The sequence below is a fragment of the Amblyomma americanum genome, chromosome 5 (assembly GCF_052857255.1).
Source record: "Amblyomma americanum isolate KBUSLIRL-KWMA chromosome 5, ASM5285725v1, whole genome shotgun sequence".
Taxonomy (NCBI): Eukaryota; Metazoa; Arthropoda; class Arachnida; order Ixodida; family Ixodidae; genus Amblyomma; species Amblyomma americanum.
Window position 1 is genome coordinate 32,386,695 of NC_135501.1, and position 23,617 is coordinate 32,410,311.

General features: G+C 49.5%; 1 protein-coding gene and 1 long non-coding RNA gene across 4 annotated transcripts in view; one reads left to right on the top strand and one right to left on the bottom strand.

Annotated features, from left to right (window-relative positions):
* LOC144134626 (uncharacterized) overlaps nt 1–11,469 on the top strand; it is a 97,005-nt gene extending 85,536 nt beyond the window's left edge. The window contains exon 3 of the long non-coding RNA XR_013315178.1: nt 11,361–11,469. This is a non-coding gene — a long non-coding RNA (uncharacterized LOC144134626). The remainder of the gene's footprint in view (nt 1–11,360) is intronic.
* The window catches only part of LOC144134625 (uncharacterized), a 78,307-nt gene extending 66,821 nt beyond the window's left edge, over nt 1–11,486 (bottom strand). For all 3 annotated transcript variants that reach the window (XM_077667501.1, XM_077667499.1, XM_077667500.1), the window contains exons 1-3: nt 11,400–11,486; nt 1,274–1,419; nt 64–299 (exon numbers count right to left, since the gene is read on the bottom strand). In XM_077667501.1, coding sequence (XP_077523627.1) covers nt 64–299; nt 1,274–1,347 — 310 coding nt within the window. In that variant the 5' untranslated portion in view covers nt 1,348–1,419; nt 11,400–11,486. The remainder of the gene's footprint in view (nt 1–63; nt 300–1,273; nt 1,420–11,399) is intronic.
* Between the last annotated feature and the right edge of the window lie 12,131 nt (nt 11,487–23,617).

Genomic DNA, 23,617 nt, shown 5'->3' on the forward strand with positions numbered 1-23,617 from the left:
GAGGCAACCGAGAGAATTCGAAACGCTCAGTTGGATAGCGAGGAACGAACAGGGCAGACCCACCTAAGCCGTCGCTGATCTCCTCTACAGCGTACAGGTTCTGCCCGCGTATCTTGTGCTTCCGAAGGCACCACGCGACCCGCATCCGGTTCCGGTCGAGCTCGTCATCCGCAACGCTAAGCCGAAGGACCAGCCGCTGTGTGTTGTTGAACGGCCGCACCAGCCAACAGCTCCACTCGGTGTGGTTGAAGAGGTCGCAGGGGACCGCAGATGTCACGCTGCTTTTGCCAGCGCTGGCCCTGAGTGCAGGGGCGATGTCATCCGTTCAGTAATAAATTAATTCGCTACAATAAGAAATGAGCGCGCTATATAGGAAAATAAAAAGTGCTGTTGGAGACTAAGCATAAAGGTCAGGCTTTACTGCGATCGCAATAATGGCTTATTCTGGAAAGTCATCGCGGAATTGGCGCGTGGGAGCAAAGCTCGTCACTCCATCCTCCCCTCTCCCCTCCCCCCCCATCACTACAGCCTCCCACCTACACCATCCAGATGGCCTACACCCCACCATAGAAAGGCCACCGTATACAAAAGGCTTCATTCACCCATTAGCAGTGCCACCCAAATAGGCCTCACGGGCGCCCATGAGAAGAGCCCACCAGGAATCAACCTCAATTTCCATTCATCACCCATATCTGCCCTCCAGAAGCCCACGCAGCAGCAGAAAGAAAAAAAAATATGGCGATAATAAAATCAGAGGTGCACTAAAAAGGCGAACAGTGTGAACTGAAACGTAGAAGGCATCTGCTGTCGCATCTATGCCGTAACAAGGCTACCAGTTTGAAGTGAAACGTAGAAGGCCACTGCTGTCGCATCTTTGCCGCATCTGTCCGTATGATGGTCCGTTACTTTTTTTATGCGGCGGAAAAGCCCGCGCTAATATATGCGCGTACCGCGTGGTAGCGCACCGCTGCGAATGAACTAAGGCCTACCTGACCGCGCAGTTTACTGGCGTGAAGTGTCCAAGCGCACAGAAAGCATTTGTAAGATGCTCACTCACGGGGAAATGCGGCGTTACGTGCCAAGATGCGTATGTAACTGATCAGCGCAGCTGCGCGTAGGAAACCTGCAAGCAGCCGGTGCTCGTAAGGTTTTAACTGGCGAAACAGCCGTTTCCCAAAAGTTTCATCAGATAATACCTGAGACTGGCAGCCTTGCACTGCGTGAATGTAAGACTTCTGGCTTGACCGTGCCCAGCATCCATTGCTTCACTCACATCTGCTGTCGGCCAGAAGGATCCCCCAAGACGTCTGCCCCAGCCACGATGGCGCGCTCGCGAATCCGGTCCATGAGGCCGACCTCTTCGCTGCGTTGCCAGTAGCCCCTGTCGACGAACGCCGACGCTGCTTATATGAACGCCACCTGGTCAAATATGGGAGTACGAAACAAGGTGAAAGCGTGAAAGAACCCATGTGTTGCAACTGTTGGTTTGACGCGTTTATACGCAAGCGTAGGGCGGTGACGCTTCCATTGCTCCTCCTTATTAATGCCTCAGTATCAGAACACCGATGCGAACGAAAACCACAAGTTTTACCATCATCGCTCTGTATGTGATCGCCTCATCCTCCCACCAATACATGTATCCCATCGCACTAATCGCCATCTGGTGGCCAGCATTGCGTTACGCAACACAAAATTTTTTCCGCAGTCAGTGCTGCCGCCGACTTCACGGTACTGGAACCAATGTCTTACGGAAGTTGTTTGTATTGATAACCCAGAGCAGTTCTGCGAAGCAGAAGCAGCAGCTGATTTTGAAAATTCAGGAGCTATTTACCATTGATTTATCCGCCGTATTCTCGCTATTTGTGTCTCTTTCACATTTGTCATTCTCTAGTGCATCTGGCATTAAGAGGTGTAATAAAGAATAAAAAAAATTGACAGCCTGAGAAAATTCCTCTGACATCGCAGAGCACACGGACGTTTTCTGCATGTGGCCACCGTGGTTGAAAATCGTTTGTGCGTCCTTTACTCAGCACCCGAACGCCATAGCTGCAAGCAACGGCAGCAGGTGTGGTAAGTGGCCTTAAACAAAATCCAGGTAGCTGCTCAGCAGTGCGCGCTTTGACTGATTGGTTGCAATAATTGAGAGAGAACAGAAAAATAAGACACATATGGGCATTATAATCGGCTTCTAAACAAAAAAAAGGTTTTCTTCAGGAGCGACAGGATCGCAGCCGAACTTTCTGCATACTTTGTGCCGAGTGGTCACAAAAATATTCCTTCAGGTACGAGTCACGTACGCTGCTTTTGCAGTAATGAAATTGGCACTGCTGAATCGCCCTGGGGTCTCAACACTCCCGGTCCCGGTGCATAAGAATGGGGGCAGAATTAGATGCGTGGAATAGGGGCCACAGCCTTTAAGTATAGGGTTCAAAACGCAAATGTTAATAAAACGCAAATCCTCTTAACCAACTGAGATGGCGTTCAGCAAAATCCAAAAATAAAGGTGTGAAAAACGACGACGGAAGGGCAGAAAAACACATGGCAAGCACTGTCCCCCACCCCTACTCACCCACTTAGCTCGTGTGTTATATTTTGGCAAGATACTTGGACTCTTACCTTAAGCCCAGATACGCTTGTGTCTACATTACAAGCGATTTTCATGGATCATACCACGAATACAACAGTAAACGAAGATCAGCCGATTCCCGACCTTGACCTTCCACAACTACGGACAAGTCGAAAGCAAGAAGAGATAGAGGCTTCCCTACGAACTTACGGCTCAAGCGCGCCGCAGTGAGAAGAAACTGGCCCATAACAGGTGGACAGACCGGTGCAGTAGCCTCGGCTGAGGAGAGAGCAACAGGGCCTTGTGGACGACTTTCAGAGGCATGCAAAAAGACGACAAATAAACGGACATTTTGAAAATATCCGGCACGTCCTTCACGTGGCGCCAAAGGGGTTTAAAAGCCAGGCAGAATTCATTTTCCTACCAAATCATGCGCAGTGTTCTGCACTACCTCCGACAAAGGACGCGGAAAGGAAAACGGTAACGAATTTGCCACATCAGAGCTAATAGCTGCTGTTGATGCGTGTTGTGTTGTGTTGTGTTGTGTTGGGTTTAATGGCACATAACCAGCTAAGGCTATCATGCGCCAGGCTCAAGGTATATGAACACTTTTCTGTAGGTGGGAGGAAACATGGTTGTGTAGAGGACTTAAATTGCTATTTCGTTCTGGTAGTAATAAGAGAAAGAAGAAATTTTATAAATGGCTAAAAATAAACGCTTTCAAGAAGGTCAGATAACCTCAGTAGCCATCCTTGGCTGGGCAAGGATCCTGAGGCTCCCAACCATTCAAATACCCACCTCAGCCCTCTTCTCATGGAATGAGAAAATGGCTGAAATGCATCACATTTTAAAGCAAAGCTCTGGATCAAAGTTTACAGTTTCTGAAGAACATCTGCTTCTTTTAAAAAGCTAAAAACGGAAGATATGTTAACAATGGCATTTTCGCCTAAAAGCAGCGCTGGGTGTAAAGGAATGTATTCATTATAAAACTTCGTAAAGTGCTTATTTCTTAGTTTTTCGAGTTTTGCACAAGAGAATAAAATATGGTTTATTGTTAGTTTGTCTCCACATCTTTCACAACGAGGTTTGTCTTGTTTCGTTAGTAAGAAATTATGTGTAATGTGTGTATGTCCAATGCGGAGACGACATAAAATTACTTCAATAAATCGTTCCTGGTGCCTACAGGTCTTCCATTCACCCAGGACAGGTTTTACAAAGTGCAGCTTGTTGTTAACCTCGTTGTCCCAAGAGGCCTGCCATTTTTCTCTCAATTTATTCTGGACTGACTTGATGCAGTCCTTATGCGGTATGTTTACTGGTTTTATTTTTGCGTTAAGGGCAAGTGCGGCGCTTGCATCAGCCCTCTCATTTCCGCTGATGCCCACGTGACTGGGAACCCAGCAAAACTTTATTGTATGTCCTTGTGAATCAGTTCGTATTACATTATGTATTATGTTTCCTATTAAGGGTTCAGTTGCATTTCTGGGGTTTATTGCTGTACTTACGCTGAGGGAGTCACTGTAGATAACACTGTTCTGTATGTTTTTCTTCAATATTTGTTCTACAGCTAGAGCAATGGCGTAGCATTCTGCTGTAAATATTGAAGCGCACTGAGGCAGCCTGACTACTTTTTCCCATTTCCCTTGCACTATCGCGCTCCCTACATAGAGTGCTGTCTTAGATCCATCTGTGTAGAAATCTGTGCAATTCTTGTATTTTTCGCTTACTCCAAGAAACTCTTGCTGTATATATTCCAGTGGGGTATGTCTTTTTTGAATGTGCGTCAGTGCGAAATCGCATACACCAGGAAAGAAGTACCAAGGTGGCAACCTATCGGGTCTCTGGGCAACATCAGGAAGTGCATCTAGTATGTTTATTTCTTGGCATATTTCTTCAAAGCGGAGGAGCAATGGTTTTACAGCTTGAGGTTTGTTGGTGAACAGTGTTCTGGATGGGCATTTTGTAACTATGGTGTAACAAAGATGTTTCGGTAGCGACCTTATTTTCAGTACGTATGCACAGGTAAGCATTGTTCTCCTGTTGGTGAGGGTCGGTTCATTTGCTTCTACGTGAAGGCTATTTATGGGTGATGTTCTGTAAGCACCAGTTGAAAGGCGCAACCCGAGGCTTTGTACTGGATCTAGCTTTTTAAGGTATGATGGCCTCGCAGACCCATAGACTATGGATCCATAGTCTAACGAAGAGCGTACTAGAGAGCGATAGATGTGCAATAGGCACCTCCTATCGGATCCCCAACGCTTCCGTGAGAGTACTTTAAGTATATTCAGGGATTGGGTGGCTTTCTTTTTTAGGGTGTTTATATGTGGTAGAAACGTTAGCTTTTTGTCAAAAGTTAAGCCTAAAAATTTGTGTTCTTGTTTTACTGGAAGTGTGATGTCGTTCAAGTGGAGGGTGGGATTAATCTGCAGTCCTCTCTGCAGCGAGAAAAGAACCGCAACAGTTTTCTGTGGAGAAAACCTAAATTCATTTCTGTCTGCCCAAAGTGCTAATTTTTTTATTGTGAGTTGTAGTTGTCTCTCACAAGTTGCCAGGCTAGAAGATGTGCATGCAATTTGAAGGTCATCAACGTAGACCGAGTACATAATGGACTGTGGAATTATACTGGTTAAAGAATTCATTTTTACTATGAACAATGTAGTACGTAAAATGCATCCCTGAGGAACGCCGTTTTCCTGAGTAAAATTATTTGAGAGGGTTGCGCCGAGACGAACTTGGAAAGAACGGTTGGATAAAAAGTCGCTCAAATATTTCAGCATCCTCCCGCGGATACCAAACTCTGCCAGGTCGCGAAGAATCCCGAACCTCCAGGTCGTGTCATATGCCTTCTCCATATCGAAAAAAACTGAAAGGCAGTGTTGTCTGTGTATAAAGGCCTCTCGGATTGTGTTTTCCAGGCGGACCAAATGGTCGACTGTGGAACATGTTTTTTTAAAGCCACATTGGTGGACATCAAGAAGCTCTCGGGATTCCAGAATAAACATTAATCTAATATTTATAACACTCTCAAAAGATTTGGCAAGACAGCTTGTAAGGGTTATAGGCCTGTAACTGTTAGGGGAGGTTGGTGGCTTTCCTGGTTTTAGAAATGGAACAATAATGGCTTTTTTCCAAGCAGCTGGTATTTTCCCTACTACCCATATTTTGTTAAAAAATTTTAACAGAACTTCTACAGATTGCTCAGATAGATGGGACAGCATTTCATAATGAATTTCGTCGGGGCCTGGTGCAGTTTGTTTACCTATAGACAGTACTCTCTGTATTTCTTGAAGTGTAATCAAATTATTGTAAGGCTCGTTTGTGCTGCCTGCCGTAGGGAGTCTTTGTTTTTCGGTTATGTTTTTGTATTTTAAGAATGACTGTGTATAGTGGGAAGAACTAGAAACTATAAAAAAATGTTGCCCCAAAATGTCTGCCTGTTCTTTAATACTTGTCTGAATTCCAGGATCCGTCAGCAGAGGAAGGGTGAATGGGGAATAGCTGCCATTTACTTTTCTGACCTGCTCCCACAGTTTTTTTGATGTTACCGAGCTGTTTATGGACGACACATAATTTTGCCAAGACATTTTTTCCGCGTTCCGCCGTATATATCGGGCTTTAGCTTTTGCCTTTTTGAAAGCTATTAGATTTTCGTGAATAGGATACCTACGAAATACACCCCAGGCCTTATTTTGTTGTTTTTTGGCTTCCCAACATTATCGCGTCCACCATACCTTGTGGTTCTGGCACACCACGCCTGTGGACCGGGGAATAGCTAGCCGTGCAGCATCGATGATACATTTTGTGAGAATTTCATTGATTTCATCTATGCTAAGTGTTTCTGAGTAAATGTCCTCTAATCTGGCCTTTTCTCTAAACAACGCCTAATCAGCTAGATGTAGCTTCCATCGCCGTGGTTTGGTTGGGGTGACTGCAGGTGAGGATGATAGGCTTATAAAACTGGTAGGTGATCACTCCAAACGGGTTGTCTAAAACGTCCCACTTTAAATCACTAAAAACAGAAGGTGAACAAAAAGACAGGTCTAAACTGCTCATTTTCCCAGACGTTGGGGAACAGTATGTGGCCTTTTTCATATTTAAAAGACATACATTATTCGTCAGGATAAAATCTTCGATTATTTGACCTCTAGCATCACAGCGTTCGCTTCCCCACAGGGAGGAGTGACCATTAAAATCCCCAAGTAACAGATATGGCTCCGGAAGTTCTCTGATCAGTTGCTGTAGATCATAGAGTGTTAACATAAAATGTGGAGGAATGTATACGGAACAGATTGTTAATGTTTTGTAGCTTACGATACTGACTGCAACCGCCTCAAGTTTTGTTTTGAGTTTAATTTCTTGAGCAGGGACACCGCTTTGAACGACTATCGCGACGCCTCCCGATAGCCGATTCGCCTGCTCTCGATCGCGTCTAAAAGTTTTATAATGTTTCAGGATATGCACATGTTGTGGACCAAGATTGGTCTCCTGAAGACATAAAGCTGTGGGTAACATTGACCCTAAAATATTTGTTATGTCGCTGTAATTCCGCATAAGTCCTCTACAATTCCAATGGATTAAAAAAGCCATGTTTATGTTTTTGAGAGAAAATGAAAGGAGATTTACTTATGTGGTGGGCCCGTTATGAGGGGCCTGTCTTTTTTCCGCTCAAGAGAGCTGTTCCGCCTCTGTAGTGGAGGCGGAGTGGGTGCTGTATCCATCACCTCAACCGAGGTGCTGGAGAACCGCGGAGGGCCCGCGGTTGTGTTAGTTTCAGGCCTCTCCCGACGGGGGGAGGTCCTGCGGGATGCCGACCCATGGACCGGCGCTCCCTGCTTTGAGGGTGGCAGAGCAGCCTTCGCTGTCCCTGCCTGGGGCGTGGATGGCCCTGCCACTGGCTCTGTGAAAGCAGCCTCGGCAGGTGCCGTAGAGCTGTGTGGTGCTACGCCCCCGCGCACCACATCAGCGAAGTTGGGTTTTGCTGTGAAAGAGAATGTGTTCGTAAGCGCAAAACGCCTCCTTGCTTCTTTGAATGAAATGTTTTCTTTTGTCTTTATGGTAATTATTTCCTTTTCTTTTTTCCAGGACGGACATGCCCTGGAGTACGCTGCATGGTCTCCTTCGCAGTTTGCGCAGCGCAGTGCTGCGTCACATTCCTCAGAATGCTGGTCTTTCGAAGCGCATTTCGCGCAGGTTTTGCGGCCGCGGCAACTTTGTGAGCCGTGGCCAAACTTTTGACAGTTGAAACATCGGCGGGGATTGGGTATATAATGTCTGACGTTGACTTTCAAGTATCCAACTTCGATCGTTTCGGGCAAGGTACTGGTAATAAATGTGAGGACCATGTGTTTGGTATCTATTTCTTTGTTATCCCTGCGGATCTTGATTCGGTGAACATCGATTACATTCTGGTCGGTAAGCCCTTCAAGCATTTCAGCTTCTGTGATATGGATAAAGTCTGATTCCGAGATTACACCTCGGACTGTGTTTAGAGATCGGTGGGGGGTTACAGAGACAGAGATGTCCGCTATAGACGCAATGTTGGAGAGTTTTGAACACTGGATGCTGTCGCGCAGCTCAAGAAGTAAGTCGCCGCTGGACATTTTTGAGACCTTGTAGCCAGGGCCCAAGGTATCGGTTAAGCATTTTGACACAAGGAATGGGTATATTATTCTTGCCTGTATTCTGTCACTTTCACTGTGGATTACGTGAAACTTTGAAAATGTTTGTCTCTTTTTTGAGAAAAAATCAGCTGCTTCGTTCCGCCCTCTTTTTAGAGAGCGATCAGGTTTGGATAAGGGTGGAGCCATGAAAAAATTTAGTTTTTCGGTCATGGTGCCAGCCACCCACCACGGAGTCCAACAAGGGGACGGGACAGGAACTTGAAAGCAAGTCCTGCCCACGCCAGCTGTACACCTTAACTATAACCAAATATGACTCAACTCAGGGTAGTTGGTCACACAAGGTTAACCCTCGCCGCCGGGAAAACAGGAAACACCAAGAAGTGAGTAGGATATAGGAGAGTTGTGAGACAGAGATAGGAAAGTGAAAGATGGAGAGGAGGATAGGAAAAGGCGACTGCCGATTCCCCCCGGTCGGGTCAGGCCGGAGGTGCCGTCTGCAGGAAGCTGGGGCCAAAGTGGTGTGTTGCCTCTGCCAAGGGGCCTTAAGGGTCCAAACGCTCGGCATCGGCTCAACCACCAGGATCCCCTTTTCCCCGGACACGGCGATGCCACGCACGACGAGGCGCGGGTGCTCGGGTCCGTGGTGATGCACAGTTCACCATCATCCCCTTGCGGGGATGTCCCTGCGGATGCTCGGGAACCCGCGGTGACGCCACTCACCGTCGCGACGCCTGCAAGCTGCAGGCGCCACCCTGCGGGGTGCTGTTGATGCAGCGAGCGAAAGACCAACGCAGGGACATGATAGCGTTCCATATGAAGTCTTTAAGAACTTAGGAGAAGAAACTATTGAAGCCTTATGGGAGGTGTAAATGAAGTATGGCAAACGGAGGAAATTGCACTTCTCTGGAAGCCCTCTGTCGTTGACTTCATACCAAAGACTGGGAAGCCTCCCTCCAGCATACACTCATTACGGTCTACCTCACTAACGGCCACAATTCGCAAATTTTTTTTGATAAAATGATTGTCACACATTTAGCATAGTGGCTAGAAAATCAGCGAAAGTTCCATCGGTGAAAAATTGGCTTCCGGGGAAATCTCTGCACTGTCTCGACCATTGCAAACAAACACAAGTATTAATGATGATACTAGCCCAAAAGCGCTTCCGGTGTCAATAGCGCGATTTTTGAAAGGGTTTGGCCGCGTGCAGACAAGGCGTGGTGTGCTAGTTTTGATAAGGCAGCGCGGCAAGCGAAGCATTCCGCACAGTGCTTGATATAAGGCGCTGGGGAAACTGATGCGCCTGCTGTCGATGCTTTTCATCAAGTGACAGTGCTTTGGGCCTAATTAAAGTGTTGCCAGAATAAAAGGTTTGCCAAATCGTGTGCAGGCACGGAAACTGGGTTTTCGAGGTTGGCTGAAAAGGTCATGCATATCTTGCCACATGGCCGACAATGTGTCACTCGCAAAGATCCTTAAGAATGTAGAAGACATGGACATTCCCTTACATATTACGAAAGTTGTACGTAGCTTGCTTAAGTACGTTTCATTTTCAATCTTCCTTAATGGAGAAACAACTTTTAATTAAACCCCATAGAGTAGAGCACTACAAGCTTCAGTTTTTAGACTCTTTACTATTTAATACAGCTTTCATATCACTGGAATGAAAATTAGCGGAATAACCATTAGTACATTTCATGATTTACGCAGATGGTGTAAAGATAGGGTCCAGTCATAAACACTTGAAGACGTATAACCTTCATTTATACGAGGCATTAAAGCATTACAATAACGCGTCCGCCAAGCAGAATTGTAACTGTCCGCGCCAAAGTCCAGCTACGTTCATGTGGCTAACAAAACGGAAGAAAGCCATTGGTAACTTGAATAGTCGAGCTCGAATTCGGAAACGAGACAATAAAAGAAGGGGACGATCTGAGAGTCATTGTGTTTGACATTCATAGGCCTGGCAAATGAGCACAATGGCTCCACAAACAAAGAAGGCACCAGCGACTGCATTACACTTGATGCAGCGCATATTATCACGGTCAGGAGGAGCCCGGACTGAGATGACCAGAGGGCTAGTTCGTTCAGTACTTCAATCCTGGATACTACACCCAGCTACGTTTCATCGATATAAGAGCCGAGGGTACGCGGCACTGAAAATGATAAATAGGGATTCTGTCCAAAGCATCCAGCGCTGCCAAAAGTAACACCCAGGAACATGCACTACTGAATACACTGAATGAATGTTGTATAGCGATAGGCTAAAAGACAAAAAATACGAGACGCCCTTCGGAGTTCTATTTATTGGCTTGACAGCATAGACACAAAAAAATTACAGATCCCCTTCGTGGGCCTTCACGACGATAACTATACACGAAAATTTTTCCCGCTTAGCAAATGTGATTATAGACGATTTTTCGCACGCTTGCTGTAAGCGCGGTGTGCTTTCACGCTGAAAAATCACCCTTCCTACACCAAGCCCGAACCACGAAAGTCTTTTCAGGTAGCTACTCTTTTAATCTGCGTTCCACTGTTCCCCCGTTCATTCAGTTCTCCCATAATTTTACGAAGCTGTGGGAGGTGTTCCTTAGAAGGATTAAGGATAGGGCGGCCCTAGCCCCATCGGTGACGTGCAATGGGTTCTCTCGAGATGAAATGGCGCCTAAAACATGTCTCAAATGTTCCACGCCCACCACTGACGTGGATATCCACCACCTGCTGTGGCAGCGTCCAGGAGAGAAAAGGGCTCAAGAATAAAAAGGCTGCATGACGTTGGACTAGCTAATATGCAGGAAGACATCACCTTTTGGCTGAAGGAGAACTCTAAGAGCCGGAGCCTGCTCAGGTTTCTGGATTAAATTAACCCCAACAACCTTCTATAACATATTGGCAACCCTATCTTATGCCACATTGCAAGGCCTGGAAACAACAGAAAAAGAATGTACGACCCGGTACTTTAGGAGCGGGATCCAGAAAACGTAGATTACGAATTTTGTTATGAACTTAGCAAGCCTGTCACACGGGGTGAACATTAGAGACAAGATGTCACACGCGTACAAATTTTGTGAGGGTAATTGTGCTCTTAAACGATGGTCTAACATTGGCTGTGCGCTCTGGTGAGTGCCCTCATTTCTGTTTAACTGCTTTCGCGCCGCTGTGGTTCACGCTTGCAGGAGCCAGGAGAGCGTGACCGCTGTGCATAGCAAGCTTACCTGGAGGAGCCACGTCCAAGGGCGGAAAAACGGGCGGCGGCCGCTGCGGGGCCCATTGCCCGCGGCCCCCATGTGCCCGGATCTATTACGGCTGCAGCTCGGCTTGGCTCCGGATGAAGCGAATGCCGCAGCAATTACCAGTGCAAGCACTACTCACAGGTGCCGGGCTGATGCAGTTTCGACCGAGCATGTACGCAGAGAAAAGGTATAAAGTATGGAACGAATGCAGTGATGGCAATCAACAGAACTTAAATACGTTGGACTAAAGACAGCCAACGAGGGAGACGAATGACTGTGGCTCGCGGTCGTTCTCTTCTTTTTGCGTTCGTCTTTGCACGTCTTACCTCTGTGCCACCGAGACTGTTGGCAATAATATATGTAGATTTGTAGTGTAGCGTCCATTGCTGGCCAGCAAGGCCCATTAGTGAGAAAACGATGTCATCACCCGATATGTCTGCCTCTTGGCTACGGCAAACTGCAAGAATGGATATACAGGTGGTCAGGGGCATATCAAACGGAGAAATCTTGCTCAGTGAGTGTAAGCAGCCTATATATCACGAATGTGGTTACCGGTAGTCAGGTGTTTAGAACTGAATTTACGGTGCTGTCGAGTCCCACACATGACGTTATCATTGGAATTGACATTTTGCTACAGTGCGCTGCAACGTTAGCATATCCCACTAGAGGGACTTCAATGAACGCTACACTGATACGACTCAGTTGTCTTCGACACCGTGAAGGATTACATTCCCTAAGAAGAGTATCTTCGTGCCCCGTAGCATAGACCCTGTAAGTGGTGGCCACACCGCGCTGTGGACAGGGAACTATTCAGAAGAGCCTTTCCTAATACCTCGTGACATGAAACTCGCCAATTTCGAGAAAGGCTCGTCTCTTTCACTCGCGGTGCTCAGTTACCGCACTTCGGCAAATAAAGGATGCCAGGCGTTCCTACGGAATTACCTCCGCCTTCCATGCACAAATATATTGTAGACTGATCCTCTCCTGCCGCATTTAAAGCAATTGCATTTACGCTGTAGTCTCACAAAAAAATGCGGGCTTCTGCTTAACGAAATTCATTAATTGGTCATTTCCTTCACGTGTCACCCGGGTCAAGGCATCAGTCGGAGAGCACCATGAAATTTAAAATTCCCCAAAAAATTCACTCAGTGGTGGAGGGGTCACCTAATCGTGTCACCTAATCGCAACGTGATCATCGTGGAAGGTGGACATCCGGCCACCGTTGAAAAAATAACTCAGTTGCCGCCTGCTCACTACGGCGCTGCGCATGAGACTTACGGGAGGTCTGGAAGAGCATCTGTGTCTCACAAGCCCCAGTGGTGGCTGTGTTTGAATTAGCCACCGGTCAGGGCAGTGGCGCATCGTTTAACCGCTGCACCCCTGCGCGAATAGGGATATGAGGACTCCCCGCAAAATATGAATGCCATTGAGAGGCTCGTTACGTTTTCAACACCGCGTGACCACCAGTGGAGCAAACATAGAGCACCACCAATGTTTTAAATGCGAGGACCCTCAATACTTGGAAGTTACCCCACAACCAAAAATTCCTAAGGACGCCAAAAATTCTTGAGGTAGGCCCACCACAGAAAATAGATTGAGGGGATTAGTTGGCAGCATTAATGTTGCCACACTGCTAACCACTCTAGTGGTGGCCGTCATGTGGCCGGATTGTATTACCTGGTACTTCACTAGGCTTGGGTATTCTGTTGTTGTTGTTGCCTCAAATGCGACGGCTAGCAGTTTCTTCGCTCGAGCTCCATGCTGCCTCGTGCGCCCCAAGTGGTCTCAGTAGGATCGATGGAAAAAACTTTATTGGCGACAAATTTAAAGTGTTCTTTACCCTTACGGGTCACTGGACGCCGTGGTTGATCCTCGGTTCAGGATGCCGCACCGGACATCTGCCAGCGTGGCTCAGCGTATGAGAGGTCGTTGCGCTTCCTCGTCCTGGCTAGCCAGCAAGTGCTCCCACTGCGTCACACTCGGGTGGTCTATTTTAGGCTCTAAGTCTGCCTTAGGGCAGGTCCATCTGACATGCTCTAGTGTAGGTTTACCCTGGCACCACGGAAATTCGTCGGCATATTGTGTAGGGAAAATCTTGTGTAGTTTCTGCAGGTGTGGGCAGGTACCGGTTTGTAGTCTGCGCCAGTCTACCGCCTCCTCTTTGGATAGCCTTTTGTGTGGGGCTGGGTAGCGATTCCACTGACCCCTGTAATGATCGAGTATGTCTGAGTACGTGGGAGTAACAGGGTCAAAGGTGTCCGTGCAGCAAAGTGTTGAGTCTCCTTGGTTTACGTACCCTCGAGCTATCTCGTCTGCTTTCACGTTGCCCCTCATCCCCTCATGTTCCGGAACCCATACTATATCATAAGAGCGTGTTGTCGGGCAAGTTGGCTTTGCATGATATGGAAGAAGTTTGCGCAAAACTTAGTCAGAGACCGAGACCGAGTCTGTCGTCTGGTGTGTTTCTTCTCGGTCTCTGTCCAAGTTTTGCGCTAACTTCTTCCATATCATACTATATCATGTTTAGTGTTTGTGTCTTCTCGTCGTGTGTAGAATATGATTGGCAATGCTGTCGATCCTGCCTCTTGTGTAGTTTCTGCATGCTTGTTTCGAGTCCGTCACTATATTAAGGTTTTGTACTCCCTAAACCTTCATGTGTACGTCATGCAGGAACGAGGCGCGCAGTACGGTCACCAGGCTAATCTAGCAGCCACCCGTCATCGCACGCGCCAACGTGGCTGCCGGCCGAGGAGCATCGGGAGCTTGTGCACAGCATTGCACGTATAGAACTTAAGCAACTCCGCTTCGAATCTCTACAGGCAAGCGTCGGTACCGTAGCAGAAGTGGTACGAGATAAAATCCGGCGAGTTGTGCAGCCACCACCAGTGCCGCAACCGGAGCCCTACGTGATGACTTACAGCGATGCGCTACGAAGTCCTGCGGCAGTGACGCGAGCGTTTTCCCCTGTCACTTCTGTACCCTCTCTGCAGTTCGCAATCACAGCTGCAGCCCCCGTGGTGCCGGAATCCAGGCCCTCGATGAGCAAAGCGCGTCAGTGGCATACGCCAAACACTCGGGCATTCTGCTGCCACTGCGGAAAGCCCAGCCACTTCCTCCGCATTTGCATCTCCTGCAGAACGGGTTTAAGGGCGTTATACCCTACACACTGTGATGACCCCCATAATGCGCAGGTCCACACGGGACGGAGAGGCAAAGAGACACCGTATGGCTCAGTTTAAACAAACAGGTATATTCAATAATTACACATGATTAAGGTTATACATCAGAGGCTGGGGCGTCCGAGCTTACGTGCCGACGACTTCATGGGGGCGATGGAGTGGCTCCGGAGTTGGGCTCGAGCGGTTGCTGGCAGAAGCTGCACGCCGTCGGGCTTCGGCGCTGAAGGCCCTCTTGGCGAACGATGTCGTCCTGAGCGTTCTCTTCCGTTTCTTCGAGGATGGTTCACAAACCCTTCCTCTAGTGTCGTTCGGCTTGGAAGATGAACAGGAGGCGAGCTTGTAGATGATGACAGCAGAGCATAATTTTACAACAGAACAAACTTTGCACTTCTTTACTCATCGACCGGGCAGGTTAGTGCCTAAGTAGCATCACATTACATGCTAAGCATGGAGCCCCAGCTCAGACTGAACTGCATCCGTTTACATGCGCTTTTAAGCACTTGATTAACAAAGGACTAAGGGCGGTCATTTCCAGTGGCCCGCCCAAAGCATCAATTCTCCAATCCAAAATAACCTGCGAGATGGGGACCACCCCTTGGGCTGGGCTTAGCCTCGACCCCAGAGTCTGTTAACAATACAAACTAAATAAACAACAAAAACGCCACCACTCTCTCTCAAGTGAGAGTATACACAGGGTCTCTCTTCGGAGCTAATTCACTAGCGCCTGTCTTTCCACATTCTTGGCGAGTACTGCCTGTCTGTCTGACAGGTGTCCGTCACGGCCCTTCTGGGAAGCTGTGGGTGCCTTCCCGGCGATAGCCCACGACAAAGGGGGGGGGCGGGAAAGAATGTTGTCCCAGTGGCCCGGAAATTGGGGAGGATAAAGCCTGTTTCCCCGTGGCGGCGGCGGGTCCGGTTTTTCTGGTCGTCACTCAAAGAGCATGGCTGGGTAATTGATGATGCCGCTGTCACGGGTCTCCGTCTACGCCGCGCCGTCGAACGTGGATCCTCGTAGCATACACGGAATGTCACACTCGCTCACCCTCCAGAAGAATGTTCTCCGAACATTTGAGTCCACGCAGCTCCCCTTGTCTTTCTGAATCGCCTCGCACAGTGCGTCCGACAAAACACTTTTCGCTGCACTCAACACCACTGCACAACACCATATGCCTCCGCTGTCAATACTGGCGTCTCCAGGGGCAGCACTGATCTTCTTTTACAGATAAACATGAAACTCAGCACCCAAGCCTCTCTTTTCTAGTCCAAACTGGACGAAATAAATTTACCACAGTTATAAAGGAGCTCCCACTTCTAGCACGATCACGGCACAGACAAAAATATAGATAACGAAAGGAAGTAGGGCAGGTTCTGCATGCGCTCCGCATGCTCTCCTGTGAAGGTGTTACTTAATGACTGAAAGGTTTAACTACCAACTCCGATAACTTAACACATAAGCACATAGCAATGTTATGAGCTGTGGCATTACACAATTCTAACCAGTTCAAAACTCCGCTCTGTTTACGCCATTAGTCCGACTTAGCTTTCCGATTTCGCAGCGGATATCGGTCTTCATGAGTCATACTAAGTAAGTCTGTGCCCCTTTGTCTGCTTTGGGACTCGCGAGGGCTCGTGGCAGGAGCCTCTCCTGGCGTTATCTTCGCGGCAACCTCGCGCGCTTCTTCTTCTAGCAATGCATGAAGTAAATCCGGTGGCATTCTCGCCGTCACCTCGGGCGCCTGCCGAACAAATGCAGGAGAGGGCGTTTCTTGCGAACTATCTGCGCGCTCCGCTTCACTTCTGTCCCCATGAAAATCCGCGCTTTCCCTTTCCTCATTTCGTGAATACTGAACCGGTGCCGACTTGAGGCGATTTGCGTGTATCCTTATCAAGCGCCGGTTTACGTCTCGGACTCTGAAGTTTACCGGAGAAAGCTTCTCGACAACCTCGCACGGTCCTCTCCACTTCGTCTGGAACTTACGAGCTAGCCCAATCTGCCTTTGGCAGTTTTCAATGTACACGCTGTCCCCCACATTAAACGGCGCGTCTCTAGCACTGCGATCGTGCACCTCCTTCCTGCGCTTCGCCGCTTTCTTTAAGGCCTCCTTTGCGATGTCCCTCGCCACTTGCAAGCGCGATTCTAGCTCAACCTTATAGTCGTCCAGTGAAGCGTATGGGACACGACGGGGGCCCTCTGGCACTTCACTAGGCTGGTCCGGGTCTCGGCCGTAGAGAAGAAAGAATGGCGATTCGCCCGTGCTCTCGTGTGCTGCGGAATTGTAGGCAAACATTGCATACGGGAGCCACAAGTCCCAGTCCCGCTGGTCGCGCGAAACAAAATGCGACAGGAACCCGGCCACGGTTTGGTTCAGTCGCTCCACCGCGCCGTTGCAAGCCGGATGGTACGGTGTTGTCTGCTTCTTAGCGATCTTAAGCAGCTCGCAAACTCTCCTCATTAGCTGCGACACAAAGTTCGTTCCCCGATCTGTCAAGAGTTGCTTCGGGGGTCCATGTCGGAGCACGATCTGTTCGACAAATGCTCTTGCAACCGTGTCTGCCTTCTGATCGGGGAGTGCTACCGCTTCCGCGTATTTTGAAAGGTGGTCGACAAATACTAAAATGTACTTGTTTCCGGAAGTGGTCGTGGGCAATGGGCCCATTATGTCCATACCTGTCCGCTCGAAGGGAGCCGAAACCTCAGGGAACGGCTGAATTGGAGCTGGTCTTCGTCCCTTGGGTGTTTTTCTTTCGAGACAGGAATGACACTTCGCACAGTAGTCTCTAACATCCTGTCGCATGCCCCTCCAAAAGTACAAACGCTCCACACGCCTGCGTGTCTTCGCTACGCCAAAATGACCGGCGCATGGCGCATCGTGAAACGCGCGAAGAACCCTTTCTGTCCACGACCGAGGTATGACGACTCTCTCCCAAGCGGTTTTCTCTGATCTCCCTTTCCTGGTTGGCCTCGTGCGCCGACACAGGGTGCCGTCTTTGCCAATGAAATAACCTAGCTGTTCGGGGTGAGACGGTACGTCCTCTAAGCTTTCGATTATTCGCTTCAGGTCCGGATCTTTGCACTGCTCTGTGCGTAATTCGGCGGGGTCGACTACGGGGACAAACTCATCTATAGCTGCCACGGCAGCTGTGCGGCTGAGTGCATCAGCATTCAGATGCGTCTTTCCTGACTTGTGCTCAACTTCAAAGCAGTATTCCTGCAGGTGTAGATTCCATCTAGCGAGTCGCGAGCTAGGGTCCCTGACACTCATCACCCATTTCAGAGGATGGCAGTCTGTGACTAGCTTGAATTTGCGGCCGTAAAGGTAGCATCTGAAGTGCTTTACTGCCCAGACAACGGCGAGGCACTCCCTTTCCGTAGCTCCGTACTTTTGCTCTGTGGGGCTCAGCTGTCGGCTAGCAAAAGCAACGGGATGTTCTTTGCCCTCGATAACCTGAGATAGCACGGCACCCACTGCGAACTTTGACGCATCTGTGGCCATAACGAAGGGCAAATTAAAATCCGGGTGGCGCAACAGCGGTGCACTCATTAGCTTCCCTTTCAGGGCCCCAAAAGCATTCTCCGCGTTTTCGTCCCAGCGAAAGGCGACATTTTTGGCTGTTAAGGCGGTGAGCGGCTTAGCGAGCTTGGCGAACTCCTCTATGTGCCTTCGGTAGTAACCGATCAGGCCGAGAAACTGCCGGACCTGGCGGACGCTAGTCGGGGATGGAAAATCCGAGACACACCTTAGTTTCTCAGGGTCCGGTCGCACGCCGTCAGCTGAAACAACGTGCCCGAGGTATTTCACCTCGTTTTTGAGGAATTGGCACTTAGAGGGCTTCAGCTTGAGACCCGCTCCTCTTAGTCGCACCAAAACCTGCTCAATATCGCGCAAATGGTTATCAAAACTGTCACTGTATATGATAATGTCATCCATATACACGAAGCACAGCCTCCCCAGAAGACCTGCCAGGATAACATCAGCGGTTCTCTGCCAGACAGCAGGGCTGTTGGCCAGACCCATCGGCATTCTTTTCCATTCATAGTGCCCTGAGGGCGTGTTGAATGCCGTTTTCTCGGCATCTGCCGGATCCATTGCTATCTGCCAGAATCCCGCCGCCATGTCTACTACCGTGAAGTACCTGGCAGAGCCCAGCTGAGAAAGCGTCTCCTGTATATTGGGGATGGGGTATGGATCGATGCGAGTTACGGCATTTAGTTTGCGGTAGTCCACTACCAATCGATACGAGCCATCTGGCTTTTCCACCAATAGTGCTGGTGCTCCCCAGGGTGACTTTGAGTGTTCGACAATGCCGCGATCAATCAGGTCCTGCACCTGCCGCTCCATCTCCTCACGTTGGGAGTAAGGAATCCTGTACGCACGCTGGTAAACGGGCGATGAAGTGCCGGTTTCTATCCTGTGCTTTATAACGCCACAGCAGCCCAAATCCAGGTTGGACGCGGCGAATACCTCCGAGTAGTCGTTCAGCAAACCAGCCAGAGCCTCCCTCTCCCTGGATTTTACGTGAGAAAGATCGAACGACACCTTTGGAGCAGCCGAAGGACTAGCATGCTCTACAGTTGCGAGTACCGTATCGGTGGGCTCACGTTGCTCTATCGCAGAGGTGAAGAAAGCCAATGTTTTGTTCTTGGGAAGGCTCAGTGGCTGCTGGCTACAGTTAACCACCCGTAGGGGCACTCTGTGGGCGTCATTAACTGTCACGAGGCACGCGGCTGCCTTCAGGCCATTGCTGAGAGAGGCGACCGGCTCAAGCACTCCCACGGCGCCGCTCTCTACATCTGAAGGCACAAACGCGTACAAAATGTGCTCCGACCAAGGAAGGACGACCGCCTCATCGACCAGCCTGACGGCAACCCGCGAATATACCTTCTCCAATGATCCCACTGTTTGACGGGTGTCAATATCGGTAATGCGAATCTCAGCCCCTCTCCTGTTCAAAAACGGAACTTTTGAGCCGCCCGCATTAACCTCTTCCTCAGAGAATGAGACTACTACCTTCCCTTTTCTCAAAAAATCCTGCCCTAATATACCTGACACTCCGTTTGGCAGAGACACCGTGTCCGGGCATACGTAGCAGGGGTGCTCCAATGCAATTCCGCCGAGAGAAAAGTGTAACCGGTAGAGTCCACTTATGCCAAGAGGATCCCCCGTTATGCCTACAAATTTGGTTGCCATACCACCCGACGCTTCCAACACCTCGCGGTCCCCCTTCCTTCGAAGCGTGTTAAAACTGCTCTCCTTAAGCAATGTCACCTTTGACCCCGTATCTATCAACAATTCCATGCAACAACCATTTAACTTGCAACGCACAACAGGGCATGCCTCGTCGGCCACACAAACTACCACCACCTCATCATCTACTGCTCCCTCCCCACGCTCCTCAGGCTGGGGAGGACTAACTAGTTTTTTGTCTCGGTATCTGGAGCCCCGCTGTCGGCTTGCTTAGGGCATGTCTCGCCTGCTTCTCTTTGTGGCTCCCCAAGGCGCACGTTTTGGCAGAACCTGGCGATGTGTCCGCGACCCTGGCAAGCGAAGCATACGATTTCTTCAAAATCTCGCATACCGCGCCTGTAGCTTTGTGGCGGTCTCCGGTTTCCAGCGAATGAGCGCTGTTGAGCGCGCGCTTCAACCTGGTGTTCTACCTGCTGAGATAGCAGCTGTTCTAAGCGATCTAATCGCTCTGTCAAGAGAGCAACCTCAGGGTTGAGCACCGCTCTCTCTATGACGCGTACTCTCGCTGCGGCTGTCGTTAACGCCTCATTTCGTTCCTCATCCAATGCGGCCTCCACGGCTTGGTCGAAATTGCTCGGCTTGCGCGAGAGCACGAACCGGCGCACGGGGTCTTGCAGACCAGCCACGAACAAAGCGGTCATTTCCTCTTTAAGTAGTTCCTCCGCGTATTTCTTCCTTAGCTGGTCTCCTTCCTCCTCCCTGCTTAACGTATCGCGTGCTAGGCGCTGAAGCCGCGACGCAAATGTTCGCACGTCCTCCCCTACCATCTGTTCGGCGTCACGGAACCTCTGTACCCGCACGTGACGTGGTTCAGTGTCGAAATGCTCAAACGCGAGCTTCTTAAATTCCGCAAATGATTTTGTGGATTTTACTTTTTCGTCTCGCCATGCAAAATCATGAGCAGCTCCTGCCATCTTACACCTCGCCATTCCCAGCATTTGAGCATAGGACCATCCCCCCATTTTCCCAATCTCTTCTAGCATGGAAAAGAAATCGCAGATTGGAACCCCTGTCTTATCTCCCGTAAACGTCGGAATGACGCTTCCTAATGCCAGCATGCTTGCTCCGAGCGACGGCTGTGCGAAATCGCAGATTGGAACCCCTGTCTTATCTCCCGTAAACGTCGGAATGACGCTTACTAATGCCAGCATGCTTGCTCCGAGCGACGGCTGTGGAGTGGGAGCTCCCTCAGATACAGTCATTTTTTTTTTCAAGCCCTCCAGTGCCTCAAGCCTCTCAAATGGGGGTAAAAGTCCCACAATCAGTCCCGTGATTCCCTTTTGATTACAATTTTGAAGTCATGAATGTCACAGCATTCAGAGGACATTTGCTTTTGAGACCCCACTTCTGACACCAGTGTGATGACCCCCATAATGCGCAGGTCCACACGGGACGGAGAGGCAAAGAGACACCGTATGGCTCAGTTTAAACAAACAGGTATATTCAATAATTACACATGATTAAGGTTATACATCAGAGGCTGGGGCGTCCGAGCTTACGTGCCGACGACTTCATGGGGGCGATGGAGTGGCTCCGGAGTTGGGCTCGAGCGGTTGCTGGCAGAAGCTGCACGCCGTCGGGCTTCGGCGCTGAAGGCCCTCTTGGCGAACGATGTCGTCCTGAGCGTTCTCTTCCGTTTCTTCGAGGATGGTTCACAAACCCTTCCTCTAGTGTCGTTCGGCTTGGAAGATGAACAGGAGGCGAGCTTGTAGATGATGACAGCAGAGCATAATTTTACAACAGAACAAACTTTGCACTTCTTTACTCATCGACCGGGCAGGTTAGTGCCTAAGTAGCATCACATTACATGCTAAGCATGGAGCCCCAGCTCAGACTGAACTGCATCCGTTTACATGCGCTTTTAAGCACTTGATTAACAAAGGACTAAGGGCGGTCATTTCCAGTGGCCCGCCCAAAGCATCAATTCTCCAATCCAAAATAACATGCGAGATGGGGACCACCCCTTGGGCTGGGCTTAGCCTCGACCCCAGAGTCTGTTAACAATACAAACTAAATAAACAACAAAAACGCCACCACTCTCTCTCAAGTGAGAGTATACACAGGGTCTCTCTTCGGAGCTAATTCACTAGCGCCTGTCTTTCCACATTCTTGGCGAGTACTGCCTGTCTGTCTGACAGGTGTCCGTCACGGCCCTTCTGGGAAGCTGTGGGTGCCTTCCCGGCGATAGCCCACGACAAAGGGGGGGGGGGGAGGGAAAGAATGTTGTCCCAGTGGCCCGGAAATTGGGGAGGATAAAGCCTGTTTCCCCGGGGCGGCGGCGGGTCCGGTTTTTCTGGTCGTCACTCAAAGATCATGGCTGGGTAATTGATGATGCCGCTGTCACGGGTCTCCGTCTACGCCGCGCCGTCGAACGTGGATCCTCGTAGCATACACGGAATGTCACAACACCTCGACCGCGCTACGGTGAACAGCCGCGGGGTATCGAGCAGTATCTGACCGATAACGTGCACCCTTCGACCTCGCAGCGATGCTATAGTCCCGATCGGTATCTCCCAGACGGTTCTCTTTCCCCCGCCTCCCATCGTCCTGGCCAGTTCACAGGCTCGTCCCTACATCGAGATAGCTGATGAACCCGTCCCCAGGGAGTAGCGCCACCACAACTGTACCGAATCAAGAGCCTTCACCCGACAATTTGAAGCGACGACCCGATCTTCACTTCACTTCACTTTAATACCTTAAAAACCCTCGTTAGAGGGTATTACATAAGGGGTGGGGCACACAGAAATGAAAAACAGAAAGACTAACAGATAAGTTGAAAGTTATACAAATATAAGATTATCACTAAGCAAGTACACGCGTGATTTCTTCGATGAACAATGATTGGCATGTGATAGCAGCAAGTTCACGGGGAAGGCCGTTCCAGTCGTTCGCGGTCCGGGGGAAGAAAGATGAAGAAAATGTAGTGGTGCGGGCGCGAGGTCGTGACACTTGCTGCTGATGGCCGGTGCGGAGGGAGATGCATGGTGGTGGTGCGCAGATATAGGGTTCCTGTCGTAGCTCAGAGTAAAAAAACTTGTGAAACAAACATAAACTAGCAATGTAGCGGCGATGAGCAAGGGTAGGTAGGCTGGACTGTGATTTGAGGGATGATATGCTGATCGACAACGACCCCAACGTCGCGCTGTGGTAAACTGGTTTCCGCCGAAATTCCAGTAACCGCCGACAACCTTCACGGGACCACAGTCGTGGATACCGGCGCTGATTTTTTTTTAATGGGCAGCTTCTTAACTACTACCCTCAGAAAACTTCTGACTCCTTGGTCTGGACCGCTGACGCAGAAAGCTGGTGGCGTTCTTCTGTCGCCGACTGGCCTCTATACCTCGGGCATACAGATCCATCCTGTTACTTTCCGTGACTGCTTTTGCAGTGTTACCTGAGTGCTCGGAAAACCTGATATTGGGTTTGGATTTCCTTATGGAGTGCAGTGCAGACATCGACTCTCAGGAGCTAGTCGTGTCGTTTTCCACTCAGCGCACTGTTGACAACGGCACCGAGCCACGCGGGACTGAGCCGAGCGTCTGTGCCGATCCGTATTAATCCGTTCAAGAGCCAGCATGTTTGTTCCGTACAGTGCGATAACAACTCCGGTACTCGTAGCGTCGCTGATGCCAACATATCGCTGCTCCTGCATGGGCAAGACAATGTAGCACTCACGTGCTTACTGAACTGAACAATGGAAACACCGAACTTTTCATAATGAATTCTGGTTGTGAACCTCAACGCCTGGCGAGCAACAGATTGCGCAATTCGAAGA